This window comes from Phaethon aethereus (genome assembly GCF_964289735.1).
Source record: "Phaethon aethereus genome assembly, chromosome: Z".
NCBI classification, from domain to species: Eukaryota; Metazoa; Chordata; class Aves; order Phaethontiformes; family Phaethontidae; genus Phaethon; species Phaethon aethereus.
The window spans coordinates 77,432,321-77,447,409 of record NC_138577.1 but is presented as its reverse complement, the minus strand read 5'-3'; the positions used below and the strand labels follow the sequence as shown (position 1 = coordinate 77,447,409).

At 40.9% G+C, this 15,089-nt stretch overlaps 1 protein-coding gene across 7 annotated transcripts in view; it reads right to left on the bottom strand.

Annotated features, from left to right (window-relative positions):
* Positions 1-1,336: 1,336 nt before the first annotated feature.
* Positions 1,337-15,089, bottom strand: part of ELAVL2 (ELAV like RNA binding protein 2) — a gene marked incomplete at both ends in the record, with an annotated part of 56,839 nt that continues 43,086 nt past the window's right edge. For 3 of the 7 annotated variants that reach the window (XM_082012840.1, XM_082012836.1, XM_082012835.1), the window contains 3 exons: positions 1,337-1,667; positions 2,137-2,175; positions 13,460-13,685. In XM_082012840.1, coding sequence (XP_081868966.1) covers positions 1,337-1,667; positions 2,137-2,175; positions 13,460-13,685 — 596 coding nt within the window. The remainder of the gene's footprint in view (positions 1,668-2,136; positions 2,176-13,459; positions 13,686-15,089) is intronic. The other 4 variants (XM_082012841.1, XM_082012837.1, XM_082012838.1 and 1 more) reach the window with 3 other exon arrangements.

Sequence of the window (15,089 nt, the reverse complement as noted above, 5' to 3'; positions counted from 1 at the left end):
ATGTTAATGCCATTTACAAAGAAAAACTCATACAAAAACATTCAAAATTGAACATCACTTGGCATGTAACTTGAAAGAAATTAAATCAAAATTAGCTGAAAGGTTCATAACTCAAGGTCTTATTTACATTACACAAAGCTCAGGTGTTAGCCTTGAACATAACTTTCAAAATACCTCCAAATATATCCAACTCAGGCAACTTCTGCTGATTTGCTACTGCGCAAACCGTGCTCAATGTCTTTTCTTAAGACAAAACAATTCTTCAAACAATAGCAAGTACATCACTAAACACCATGAGCTCTATCTGAAGGGAATTCTTTAGGAAGAACAGATTTTTTTCCCCCATCTCTCAGTATTTTAAGTTTCCTGCTTGCTCTTAAGATTCTTTTTTAAATTTTCATTTGTTTCAAAATCACAAATTAATGTGAGCCATCTATCACTTAATAACCAGGATGATCAAAGACTCCACTGATGATTACAAAAATGAAACCAACAGTGCATCCCACTGACTCTACTTCTTAATACAAAGGTCTCAAAAGTATTTCTACATCATAAATCTTTCTAAATTTTCCCCAACAACTGCAAATTTCCTGGTAAGTTTTAAAAGCTCACTAGGTGTCATATGAAGAGATTTCTCAAAGTATTCAAGTCAAAATATTGTTCCAGGACCAGTAAAAAGTTTCTCCAAATTTTTTTTTTCTATAAAAATAGATGCTTTTTTAAACCCACATCAAAGAGGCTCTTATCTCTTTGGCAAGGTACTGCTTTACGAAAAGTTCTCCAGTATTCTTACAATAAGCTTTTATAATGTGTTCCCATTCCCCAACCCAAATGATAATTATAAAATAAATACTGCTTATAACTTTATAAATAAAATGTAAACTTCAAATACTTTTCTTGAACAACAAAACAGCATTGTATTAACATGTATAATTAAACAAGGCAAATCAAGAAATAACAAAAAAACCAACTTAGAAAGTATAACACAAAGCCTCAATATTTACTCATATGTAAAGGCAGTCATAAAAAGAAAAAACTTCTTCCTTAGCTGAAACATTTTAAAAGGTCCACCTTCTTCAAAGAAGGCAATAGAATATGCATTGTGACAGGTAAAAACCCTGTACCTCTTGTCAATATTCAAACACAAAAGATATTTAAGAAGTTTAATTCAAATATTAGCAATAAAAAAATCTCACATATTCTTAGGATGCTAAGTAGTCATTTTATCCCCATTTCCACACTGGCATACAACAAAGGCATTTACTAATGCATAAAGCTTCTTGTAAACTGCCTTTGTTGTAGAGTTTTCATGTATTAATGCACTGAGAATAACTTGTTAGGCTTTGTGCGTTTTGTTTGTTTTGAAGGAGACCTGCAATACTCTGTCCCCAAGGCGGTATCCATTCAGGCTGGCTATTGCCATAGCTGCCTCATCATAGTTTGTCATAGTCACAAATCCAAAACCTTTGCACTTGTTGGTGTTAAAATCACGGATGACCTTCACATTGGTTACTGCTCCGAAGGGTCCAAACATTTGCCAGAGGATACTCTCATCTGCATCAGGGGCCAAGTTGTACACAAAAATGCACCATCCAGTTCCTGCATGCCCAGGGATATTAATTCCAGCCAAACTGGTCATTCCATCAATGGTCATTGGAGGAAACCTACTGAGGAATGGGGGAAACAAAACAGAAATAATAAAGTAGCCGTTCATAGAAAATCACAGCAAAGAAATTTAAAAATAAAAATTGATGATACAGGGCTTTTCACAGCATGAATACAGTGGCCAGACTAATAACGTAACATTGCAAATAATTGTTTTTCCTCAACTGCACAAGTACTATCTACAATACTACAAACAATTAGAGGAACACTGCTAGGTCTGTCTGAAATGAAGTAGCATAGAAAAACAAAAGAAAAGCATGCTACAAAACCAGTGAGGATTAGTAAGTCATTTGAAACAGGAATTCCATGGAGCTGGTACAAAAGTATTGTCTTTCATGCACAATGCACCAAAATGAACAATTTCAGCTGAGGTATCAACATGCAAAAATCCAACTTAAGTCTTACAGAAAAAAGTAAAGAGTATGCAGAGTACTTAATTTGGTTATTATGAACCTAACAGTCCTTTATTACCTCTTTACTCCATAAGCCATGTTGAGCAGATTGTCCAACCTGCAAAACATTTAGCAAAGTGTTCAATCTTCAGATGTTTCCACCCTTTAATCTTAAGGAAACATGGTATATTACTACCATGTCCCTTGCACTGTACAGAACCTCATGCAAAGTTAAAGGGTCACCACTGAAAGAGCTGTTGCACCTTATTACACCTGATACAGGTTAGTGAATACAAAATCGGTGTTCTTGTGCAGTAGCCACAGCCATAAACAGTTCAGGAAGTGCACCACTATCACAAGTTTAGCCTAAGTCAAATACTGTTAGCATAAAGTTACAGTCAGTGACCACCTCAGTGAAATTTCCCAGATTACTAACTTGTTTATGGAACCTTCTGACAGTTTGCTGATACGAATACCCAGACAGACACAGGGTTTTGGAGCCATAAACAAATGTTGTAACATGAACTGCAAAAAAGATTTTTCATTTTCCTACTCTTTTCTAGAATGGAGTTTTTGTAGAATATACACACACATCTTAGACTGTAAGCTTTCTCCATCTATTCCTTCCCTCATCTTCCTCCAAGCTGTTGAACTACAGTATGCAACCACAACTCTAAATCCTTTGGAATTACCTAGCCAATAACTGGAACATGCAGAGCCTACTAGTCCTATTAATTCTATTCCTCCAGTCCCTTGAATTGAACCTCTAAGAAAACTTCTACCCTGAAGCAGCTCTGGTTTCTTCCTGGCAAAGCTCAGACATGTGAACAGAAAGTCTTGTGAAAGGTTTTCTTCAGGACTCCACAATATATGACCTTAGGTTAAAGAAAAGGTAAACTTGATTTAGCCACTGAACCCCTAAAAGAGCACAAGAGAGGAAGTGAAAAAATGCCTGACTACTACCAATAGATTTAGTGTGGATGACAGAGATCTACTGGCATTAACATTTGGGAGCGGAGAGGAAGGTGAAGAGTTCCAGAAACACCACCACTTACAGGTCCTTGCTGTAGAGCAGTCGGCTGTGGACTTCAGTAATGTTACAGTAATGGTATCACTGTAACAGTTGTCATCAGTTATCTGGATTACTTAAAAAATACTCTGGAAAAATTCTCAGGGGCATTCATCAGACAATTTTTAAAGATGCTTTAAGTTACACATCCTACAGAAACTGAGGAACAGTTATATATAGTTGCTTTTGAAAAGTCCAGCTCAAGATTTTTCTTAGTAAGAAAAAAGCATTGTAGTGACCTATTGTTCTTCACTACCGAAGTTCACTGTGACTCTCTTTTAAGGCCTCTCAACCATTAACAGGGACAGGGTAACTGCATCAGGTAATCCTGCCTGAAATGTAAGCAGCTAAGATTTCTTGCATGTGAAAGACATGAAAGACCTGAAGCAGCAATGCAACTGAACTAAATAGTCAGCAGAGCTGGAATGCTGCAATGACAGCAAAGCAAAGACCTAAAAAACCCAAAAAAGACAGATTTCCCTTTGCAGTTATAAATTTTGAAGGTTGGCAGGGCTGTCTCTTTTAGAGAAGAAACAGAAGCCTGAAGGTCTTCCCAAAAATGTTATTAAAAAAATTTGTCTCCAACTGCAGTTTACCTTTTGACCAATCAGTTCAACCTTGTTCTTCCTTCCACATCAGTACAAGTGAGAAAGATTTTATTCTCCCTCCTATTCGCTACAGGCTTGGTACCTGCTCAGTGCTTTTTGTTACCATTATACTTTTAAGGGGAGCAAGTCACAATATGGTTGTTGGTCTTATGGTTGTTTCAGACATCACTTTACACTTTGAAACAAAGGTCTGAGACAATGAAGAAGGTTTTAACATGTAAAAATCTATCAAATGTGAGTTTTGTACATTTCCTTTTGCATGCGAGGATTGTGTAAAATAAACTACTGTGGAGAACTTCTTTCATCTTAACTAAGTAACTGGCAGGAACCGGTAAGAACCAGTACAATGTTAAAATACAAGCTAAGCAAGTAGGTAAGAAAAGAGTTCCTCTGGAGGACAGACAAGTTAAGGGGACCAAGCACTGCAAAAACCCACCAGAGACCACCAGAGGACCACCGACTCATTGAACAGCACATGTGTCAGGGACATTTGAGTATGTTAAACATTTCTCAGAAATGTCATGAATATGCTAACAATTGCAATGAATATGAATGTATGTACTCGATATAATTCAGATGCTGGTAACACGAGGCACACGTTAGGAGGAGATATCCCCCATGCGTCCGGCGCTGTAATAAAGATGTCTGCTTAACAACATTTTTGATGTTATTAAGATTTAATTTCTTTGAATCATTTGGCGACCCAGGTGGGACATCTTCTGTTCGGCTGCGGGACCCGATGAGTCTGGGACTCTCTTGGGTACCCCTGGAGCTCTTTTCCGGAGAGACTCCTGTTCTCAGTCGGATCACTGTGGGAACAGACAAAGACCCTCTGGTAAGAAGACATCTTTAAATCCTAAATTTGGTAACGATCGATCTATTTGGGACTGTCTACAAGACGTGCAGACATGCACGCAGGTCAGCATATACCGTGTTGCTAGCACCTTATAGGTATACATTTGGGGGACTTAGGTCCCATTTGGTAGGGGATTAACTTCCCCATTTGGTAGAGGTTGCATTCCCATTTGGTAGGGGATTAACTTCCCCATTTGGTAGAGGTTGCATTCCCATTTGGTAGGGGATTAACTTCCCCATTTGGAGGTCTGGATCTGACTTTTAGCTAATGCGTTTTGCGTATTGATTATTGGTTTGTCATTTATTGGATTTTGATTATTAACAGTAAAATTTCCATCAGATATGGGAGAGTCACAAAGTGGTGGAATTCTAAAGAAGAGTCCATTAGGATGTGCAGATGTCCATTACAGCATTGGAAAGACGTGGGGGGAGTGTTGGGAACTGTCGATAGAAAAACTTTAATTAAGTATTGTAATCAGTGGTGGCCTCTCTATAATTAGATGATGGAGAAAAATGGCCCTTTAACGGGACATTAAAATATAATACATTACTACAACTAATGTTGTTCCTTTGGAGAGAAAATAGGATGAAGTGGTTCATGCAGATGTTTTTCACTCTGCGAAATCACCCTGAATGGCAGAAAGAATGTGGAATCAGTTTAGCACCCCACGACCCTATAGTCCTGGCAATAGAAAAAGACAAAAATAAGCGCAACAGGAAGCAAAAAAAGATGTTGCTCGGCCTGTAGCATTGGACAAATATGCTTAGTTTGGTTCACAGAATGAGATTAGAGGGTTGTTTGTCGGAATAGATGCAGTCAGAAAGAGAGAGTAATGGGCAAAACATTTGCCAATGCTACAGCGGCTGCTTTGCACACCACAGCGGCCAGGTAACCTCTGGGAACCCGCCAGGAAACAACGCTAATGGGAGGAGAGGAGCCAGGAGAAGTAACGTAAATGTCTAGGGGAAATCAACCCCTCCCAAAAGATCAGTGTGCCTACTGTAAGCAAATGGGGCATTGGAAAAAGGATTGCCCGAGACTGGGCAAGTCGGTGATGATTACTGACCTGGAAGATAATTGACAGGGACCAGGGGAATCTTCCCTAACAGAACCCTTGGTAAAAGTTCAGTTAGGAAAAAAAGAGAAACTTGTAGAATTTTAATACAGGTGACACATTTTCAGTATTAAATCAGACCTTATTACCTGTGAGTAGGTAAACTGTTAATATAGTGGGAGCAACTGGACAGGCTGAGAAGGTGTTCTTTTTGAAACCACTAAAATTCAAAATTGAGAAAAGTGTAGGGATTCATAAATTCCTCTACCTGCACGAGGTTCCTAAACTACTTTGGGAAAGGACTTACTAGAACAATTAAATGCTGAAATAGGATTTAGAGATGGAGAAATTGAATTTACAATACCAGATGAGAACTATGATGAAATTTTAAGTTTGGCTTTTACTGAAACTCAAATTTGGGAAGAAATTATACAAGAAATAAAAGGCCAGGTATACCCAGGAGTATGGGCTTCAGGAATATTTGGAAAGGCTAAAAAATGCAGTATTAGTTGTTGTTAAGCTCAAAAAGGGAGCACAACCTGTTAGGGTAAAGCAATATCCCCTGAAATTTGAAGACAGGCAAAGAGTGAAAAGCATTGGAGAAGAACTTATAAAATTCAGATTATTAATTGAATGCTCTTGAGAGTGTAACACTCCTATTCTGCCTGTCAAAAAGCCTGATGGCAAAGCCTACAGGTTGGCACAAGACCCGTGGGCAATAAATAAGATAGTTGAAAATTTACACTCGGTAGTGGCAAACTCATACATCTTATTGACTAATTTAAAAGAAATGATTCACAGTATTAGATCTGAAAGATGCATTCTTTTGCCTCAGCTTGGCCCCTGAAAGCTGCAGTTTATTCACCTTTGAATGGGAAAACCCTGATTCAGGACGAAAACCCCAGCTATCCTGGACAGTGCTACCCCAAGGATTTAAAAACAGCCCCACGATCTTTGAAAATCAATTAGCTAAAGAATTAGAGGCCTAGGAAAGACCTCTGGGAAGTGGGATTCTTTTGCAGTATGTAGATGATATTTTGATAGCCACAGGAAAGGATGAAGAATGTAAAGAATGGACTGTGAGTTTGTTGGATTTTCTTGGACTAGGGGGTTACCAAGTCTCATTACAGAGATGCCCAGATCTTGAAGAAAGAAGTAATATACCTGGGATTTGTGATTTCTAAGTGACAGAGACAGCTCAGGAATGACTGAGAAGAAGCTGTTTGCAGGACTCCAGAACCAACCATGTGATAAGCAAGAAATGGAGACTGTTGTACATGACTGCATAGAAACCATTGAGACTGTGTATGTAAGCTGGCCTGACTTGAAGGAGGAGCCGCTGGAGGAAGCTGAACACCAATGGGAGTAGTTCTGTAAACGATGGAGCTCGAATGGTGGGGTATGCTGGGACCACCACAGATCAAGTGGTGGAAGCAAAGTCACTCCCTAAGGATACATCTGCACAAAGAGTAAAATATGCCTTTGGTGTAGTTCATGCCCATGGGGCTATCTGGCAGGAACTGGGACTTTTGACGGCCCAAGGAAAACATATTAAGCATGCTGACACATTCCTAAGACTTTTGGATGAGGTACAATCACCTTCGGTGGTTGCAGTTATGCATTGCAAGGGGCACCAAAAGGGTAACACTGGTCAGGAAGGAGGGAATAAATCAGCAGACTATGAGGCAAAAAGAGCTGTGGAACAAGGTGAGGTATTAAGTTTGATTCTTGAAAAAGCTTTGCCACTACCAGACTTGATTATGATGAGAAGGATCTTAGATTAAAGATTTGGAAGCAGAAGTTAAATCATCAGGTTGGGCAAAATTAAAAGGTAACAGAATAATAGATCCCTTTAGAATATTATGGAAACTGGTAAAAGCAGAACACGACAAGACTCATTGGGGAACTGAAGCCTTGTATAATTCCCTTACGAAGCAAATAGTAGCCAGGAATTTGTTTTAAACTGTAAAAACCATGGTTAATAAACGTGAAATATGCTTAAAGAATAATCCAAAGGTAGAAAATAATGTAAAATATGAAAGTATTGATACAAGGGAAAGTTCCAGATCAAAATTGGCAACTAGAGACTTTTCTGAACTCCCAAGGAAAAGGGGGTTTCAGTATTTGTTATTATTAATAGATACCTTTTTCGGCTGGGCAGCAGTTTTCCCTCGTAGGACTACTAAGGCAATGAAGTGACACGAGTACTTTTAAATGAAATTATTCCTAGGTTCGGGGTACCAGCTGTGATGTCCCCAGATAGGGGTACTCATTTTTGTGCACAATTAGTAGAACAGGTTAGTAAAATTTTAGGAATAAATTGGCAACTACACACCCCATATTGGTCACAGGCAAGTCGAAAATTATTCATCTAATTAAACAGCAGCTAGCTAAAATTAGCCAGGAGGCAAATTTATATTGGTACCAGGCACTTCTGTTAGCCTTATTACGAATTACAATAAAACCAAGAACAAAAGAGAATCTAAGTTGCTTTGAAATTTTGTTTGGGAGGCCGTACCAATCCCCCCTACCAAGGGCAAGATCTCACCCAGTTAGGTGAAAATAATCTACAGAAATATACAATAATATTAGGAAAACAACTTAATGAGATAAACAAGATAGTTTTAGGAACCAGATCTAGAGGTCTGGATTATCCCATTCATCCTTTTAAGCCAGCAGACTGGGTTTATATTAAGGCTTTTACAGGTGAACCCTTGGAAGAGAAGTGGAACAGACCCTTCCAAGTGCTGCCAACAACTTACTGCTATCAAGATTAAAGAACAGTCGGCATGGATTCACTATTCAAGCATTAAGAAGGCTTCCTCTCCATGGGTGACAGAACAACAGGACTCTGAAGTTAAAGAATTGTTTGTTGTTTGTATTAATTGGAAGCCTATTTATCCTGTGTATTTGTTGTATAATTCAATGTTCAATGTGGTGTTGTCAATAGAATATGGATGATTATGCTACCTGGAGGAAAAATAAGAACAAGCATGAAGTCACAACAGGGAAGTATTTTAATTGCCAGACAGATAACGGTATGTTATGAGGGATTGCGAAAGGATTCGCAAGGATGGTAGAGAAGGGAGGATTGAAACAAAGGTCTGAGACAATGAAGAAGTTTTTAACATGTAAAAATAAATCAAATGTGAGTTTTACACATTTCCTTTTGTATGCGAGGATTGTGTAAGGTAAAGTAACTGGCAGGAACCGGTAAGAACCAGTACAATGTTAAAATACAAGCTAAGCAAGTAGGTAAGAAAAGAGTTCCTCTGGAGGACAGACAAGTTAAGGGGGACCAAGCACTGCAAAAACCCACCAGAGACCACCAGAGGACCACCGACTCATTGAACAGCGCATGCGTCAGGGACATTTGAGCATGTTACACATTTCTCAGAAGTATCATGAATATGCTAACAATTGCAATGAATATGAATGTATGTACTCGATATAATTCAGATGCCGGTAACATGAGGCACATGTTAGGAGGAGATATCCCCCATGCATCCGGCACTGTAATAGCGATGTCTGCTTAATAACACTTTGATGCTATTAAGATTGAATTTCTTCAATTTGAATTTCTTTGAATCGCTTAGTATCTCAGGAAAAAAACCCAACAACTTTCCAGTGAAATTTCACAGAATCACTAAGGTTGGAAAGGACCTTCAAGATCACCAAGTCCAACCATTAATCCAGAGCCACCATGTCCCCTAAACCATGTCCTGAAGCACCACATCCACACGTTTTTGAACACTTCCAGAGATGGCGACTCCACCACCTCCCTGGGCAGCCTGTTCCAATGCTTGACCACCATCTCTGTGAAGAAATTTATCCTAATATCCAATCTAAACCTCCCCCGGCACAACTTGAGGCCATTTCCTCTCATCCTATTGCTAGTCACTTGGGAGAAGAGGCCAACACCCTCGTCGCCACAACCCCCTTTCAGGTAGTTGTAGAGAGCGATAAGGTACTCCCCTCAGCCTCCTCTTCTCCAGACTAAACAACCCCAGTTCCCTCAGCTGATCCTCGTAAGACTTGTGCTCCAGACCCCTCACCAGCTTTGTTGCCCTTCTTTGGATATGCTCCAGCACCTCAGTATCCTTCTTGTAGTGAGAGGCCCAAAACTGAACACAGGATTCAAGGTGCGGTCTCACCAGTGCCGAGTACAGGGGCACGATCACTTCCCTACTCCTGCTGGCCATACTACTGCTGATACAGGCCAGGACGCTGTTGGCCTTCTTGGCCACCTGAGCACACTGCTGGCTCATGTTCAGCTGGCTGTCAACCAGCACCCTCAGGTCCCCTTCCGCCGGGCAGATCTCCAGCCACTCCTCCCCAAGCCTGTAGCGTTGTATGGGGTTGTTGTGGCCAAAGTGCAGGACCCTGCTCTTGGCATTATTAAACCTCATACAGTTGATCTCGGCCCATTGATCCAGCCTGTCCAGATCCCTCTGCAGAGCCCTCCTACCTTCCAGCAGATCAACATTCCCACCCAACTTGGTGTCATCTGCAAACTTACTGAGGGAGCACTCGATCCCCTCATCCAGATCATCAACACAGATATTGAACAAGAACAGCCCCAGAACCGAGCCCTGGGGAACACCGCTTGTGACTGGCCGCCAGCCGGATTTAACTCCATTCACCGCAACTCTCTGGGCTCGGCCATCCAGCCAGTTCCTCACCCAGCGAAAAGTAAACCCGTCTAAGCCACGAGCCGCCAGTTTCTCCAGGAGAATGCTGTGGGAGACGCTGTCAGAGGCTTTACTAAAGTCCAGGTAGACAACATCCACAGCCTTCCCCTCATCCACTAGGCGGGTCACTGGTCATAGAAGGAGATCAGGTTGGTCAAGCAGGACCTGCCTTTCATGAACGCATGCTGGCTGGGCCTGATCCCTTGATTGTCCTGCACATGCCCTGTGAGCACTCTCAAGACGAACCGCTCCATGATCTTCCCCGGTACAGAGGTCAGGCTGACAGGCCTGTAGTTCCCAGGATCCTCCTTCCGGCCTTTCTTGTAGACGGGCATCACATTGGCAAGCCTCCAGTCTTCTGGGACCTCCCCTGCTAACCAGGACTGCTGATAAATGATGGAGAGTGGCTTGGCAAGCTCCTGTGCCAGCTCTCTCAGTACTCTCAGGTGGATCCCATCAGGCCCCATAGACTTGTGGGTGTCCAGGTGGCTTAACATGTCCTTAACTGCTTCCTCCTGGATTATGGGCAGGTTATTGTGCTCTCCATCCCTTCTTCCAGCTCAGGGGGCTGAATACCCTGTGGATACCTGGACTGGCTATTAAAGACTGAGGCAAAGAAGGCATTCAGTACCTCAGCCTTGTCCTCGTCCTTGGAGACAATGTTCCCTGCCATATCCAGTAAGGGATGGAGATTCTCCTTGCCCCTCTTTTTGTTGTTAATATATTTGTAGAAGCATTTTTTATTATCCTTTATGACTGTGGCCAGACTGAGCTCTAGCTGGGCTTTTGCCTTTCTAATTTTGTCCCTGCTTGACCTAACAACATCCTTGTACTCTTCGCGAGTTGCCTGCCCCTTCTTCCAGAGATAAGCTCTCCTCTTTTCCCTGAGTCCCAGCAAAATCTCCCTGTTCAGCCACGCCGGTTGCCTTCCCCGCCAGCTCTTCTTATGGCACATGGGGACCGTTTGCTCCTGCACCTTTAAGATTTCCTTCTTGAAGACTGTCCAGCCTTCCTGGACACCTTTGTCCTTCAGGACTGTCTCCCAAGGTACTCTCTCAACCAGTGACCTGAACAGGTCAAAGTCTGCCCTCCGCAAGTCCATGGTAGCAGTTTTGCTGACCCCTCTCCTTACTTTACTCACAATTGAGAATTCTACCATGTCGTGGTCGCTAAGCCCAAGACGGCCTCCGACCACCACATCTCTCACCAGTCCTTCTCTGTTTGTAAACAGCAGGTCCAGCAAGGCACCTCCCCTGGTGGGCTCACTCACGAGCTGCGTCAGGAAGTTATCTTCCACACACTCCAGGAACCTCCCAGATTGTTTCCTCTCTGCCGTGTTATACTTCCAGCAGATGTCCGGTAGGTTGAAGTCCCCCACAAGAACAAGGGCCAGCGAATGCGAGACTTCTGCCATTCGCTTATAGAATGTCTCATCTGTCTTTTTGTCCTGGTTGGGTGGTCTGTAGCAGACTCCCAGCAGGATATCTGCCTCATTGGCCTTCCCCCTCATCCTTACCCGTAAGTACTCTACTTGGTCTTTACAATCATTGATTTCTATACAATCAAAACACTCCCTAACATACAGAGCCCATTTAGATGGGCATTCATAAAAAAATACTTCCTTTTTAAACAAAAAAACCCACAAACAATCAAAATCTAAGGTTTAAAGCCTAATGTTGCAGGACAGGGCTAGTCCACTGAACTTACTTAACTGCAAAAAACTTTAGGTTCTACCCAACAAAAACACCAAAAGTTGGAGAATTTGTGCAAATCATAATAGGTCTGCCTGGGCTAACAGTTAAATACAGATGCTATCCTAGCCAGTATTCAGGGTAATGCCAGGTACTTTGTTGTGTTCGGTAACAATTACACTCAGAAGAGCTCAAGGAGTCAGCAGGCCACACTTCGCCAGAGTATGCTGAATGCTGCAACGCACAGGCTGTAGAACAGTTCCCTCGTTACCTTATTTAATATAATGCACTTGGGTCCATGCTGCAAGTGCAACTTCTGCTCTGCCTATGAAACAACAGCAAGCTTACTTTTATTCAATATTCAGCATACTGTTTACGTTAACCCTTTTATTCCCTAAAAAATGGTAAGAAAATCCACCAGAATTATTAATAGCCATCCAGAAGGCTATTCCTTCCCTTCAGGCAGAAAGTCTACTCTAGACCTGACTTTCACACCTGTGAGACTTGCAGCACATAAGGCTGAAAAGCTGAAGAAAAGAAAAATTCGTAAGTTCTGCCAAAAGTGCAGTCCATGAATTCTGAACATGTGGCCTAAAAGCAAGGGTAGCCAATGCAGAGCTTTAAAAAGTTTGGTATATTCTCTTTGAAGCAAACTGCTAGCTGATTTTATTTCTTGAAAAGTAAACCAAACTGTTTGAGTATATTACTGTTTAACACATTCCAGTCACATAGCCCAGGGGCAGAGGATGGGAAGAAACGACGAAAATCTCTGAAAAAATCCGAGGTACTCATGAATGTAGATAATATAACATTTGTTTCAAGTTGTTCTCACCATCTATCCTTCACAATAAACTAAATATCATGGGGAACTGTATGGCTGTAGTTTCAGCACAGTATCAACATATATCCACAAAAAACATATGCAGAAAGCATTTGAAATAATCTTTATTAGGTAAGTTTGTAATAAGAGAAGACAGTGTGGCATACAGAATTTAGACAACTGTCTAGAAAAAAACTGAAAGCAAGAATGGGAAGGAAAGATAGGAGGTGAGGAAGAGGAGGCTGGCTGTGGCATGCCACACGGCTAAGAAGAAAATTGAGTTGCCCGGGTCAATGTAAACTGAATCAACTTGCACATTAATCAACAATAACCTAGGAAACTAAAGATAACCTTTAAAAAGGGGTTTTTTTAGTGACCGTGTGAAGAAAAAATGTCATCTCAGTTTAAGTAGATTTATTAGCTACTGAACTGCAATAGGACGGAATGTATTTTTGCTTTCAGTTGTATTGTTGGAGCATAGCTGAAGTTCAACATTTTCATGTGTTTCCTTCCTTCATTTCCACAGAAATCAGACAAACAGAGAAGGAAAAGAGTGGCCCATGGGAACATGTGGTGTGCAACTGTATTGGAAGCAGGTATGTATCTGACTTACCTAAAACGTTGAGCTTGCTGAGCTAGAGGTGCTGGATACCTTCTGTTTGGAGAATGGTACAGCTGGGAAAGGATGGCCTGATTGTTTTTTTGGCTTGGATTGTTAGCAAACTTTACAGTGATGGGCTCTGTGGCACCTGCAGGCTTCTGGCCATTCAAGCCCTTGATAGCTTCTTCTGCTTCAATTCGCTTGTCAAACCGGATAAATCCCACGCCCCGGGACACCCCTGCACAGGGTGAAGGAAGCATATAGTAATTAATTCTGAGACTCTGGAATATTAGACATTAACATTTGATTTTCATAGCCAATTGCTGTATTAATGGACAACTGCTGTGAACACACAGTAATTTCAAACTTATTAGAACTGAGCTTTTGCACAAAGTAGCAAGACTTTTCTACTCTAAGTCTTTCTTTTCATTTTTTTTTTTTAAATTTAACTGACAATAAGACGCATGGTGTAGAAAGCTTGGAAGGTTGAGGGAAAGCACAGTGGAGACTATTTAAACATAGTGAGCCAAAGAATAATTCTGAAACAAAGCAATTTGGGGCGGGGGGGGGATGGAGGTGAACCCAGAATCAGCTGCACTGCAACCTCTGTTCAGTTCATGCTGCTCTGCAGTATCTAAATTCACAGAAATTCTATATATTAGTGATCTGCTCCCTAGCAGCAAGAAATGGCTTATGCTCTTCTGCAGCACCCCCTGAAGTTCCCTTTGGAGCAAATATGCTGAGAGAACAAAGAATGGAGTGCAGGTTCTAGATTACAGTAATGGGAATTATGGGTCTGTTTTCAATATGGTTACCTCTAACTAAAAGATTCAGTTTCAGCATACCACCATACTTTTGTAGATGTTATTTTTGAAAAAAATTTTTCTTGGGCCCCAGATTCTTCCTTGGTATAGGTAAGTCAAAAGACAACATGCAAGAGGATCAGCTATGGAAGGTATTAGGAGCATCACACCTCAAAAATTTATACCGTGGCTTAAATATAAACACACTGACATTTCAATACTTGAAACAATTAACATTAAAGCTACTACAGCCAACACTAGTTAGTTGCATGCTTTGTTGTAATATTCCTAAACCTAGAGGCCCCTTATATTTTGGCTCATGAATGAACAGACAAATTAGACACTTGTCCTCACTTCAGAAAGACATTAACAGTAAGAAATGTATTCTGTTCCTAAACAATGACAATTTAAACCATCAAAGTGACAATAAGCAGGCATAAGAAAGCTTTAAAGAGGCAAATATCACAGCTTCAACTTTCCATTTTTATCTGTCAGTTTGTGTCACAACCTTATTATTCATACCATTTTGAGTCTACCTCTTCCAAATTGCTAAGAAGGAAGAGAGAAAGCTTAAACCTGAACAGTCTATACCAGAGAACTACTGTGCACATACTAGGATTTATGAGTACTTAGAATTACAGTACACGTTTAAAAGTTTAATTACCTTTACTTATTTGACACATTTGTCAAATTACACCATTTCTATGCATGAATATACAGGAACATACTGTAAATAACTATTGCACAAAGACGGGAAATTTGACCTGCAAATCTGCTGCTTCTACAAGTCACTATTTGGCCTTTAGCTTTCCTTTTCTTGTTTCTCTACACTTACCAAC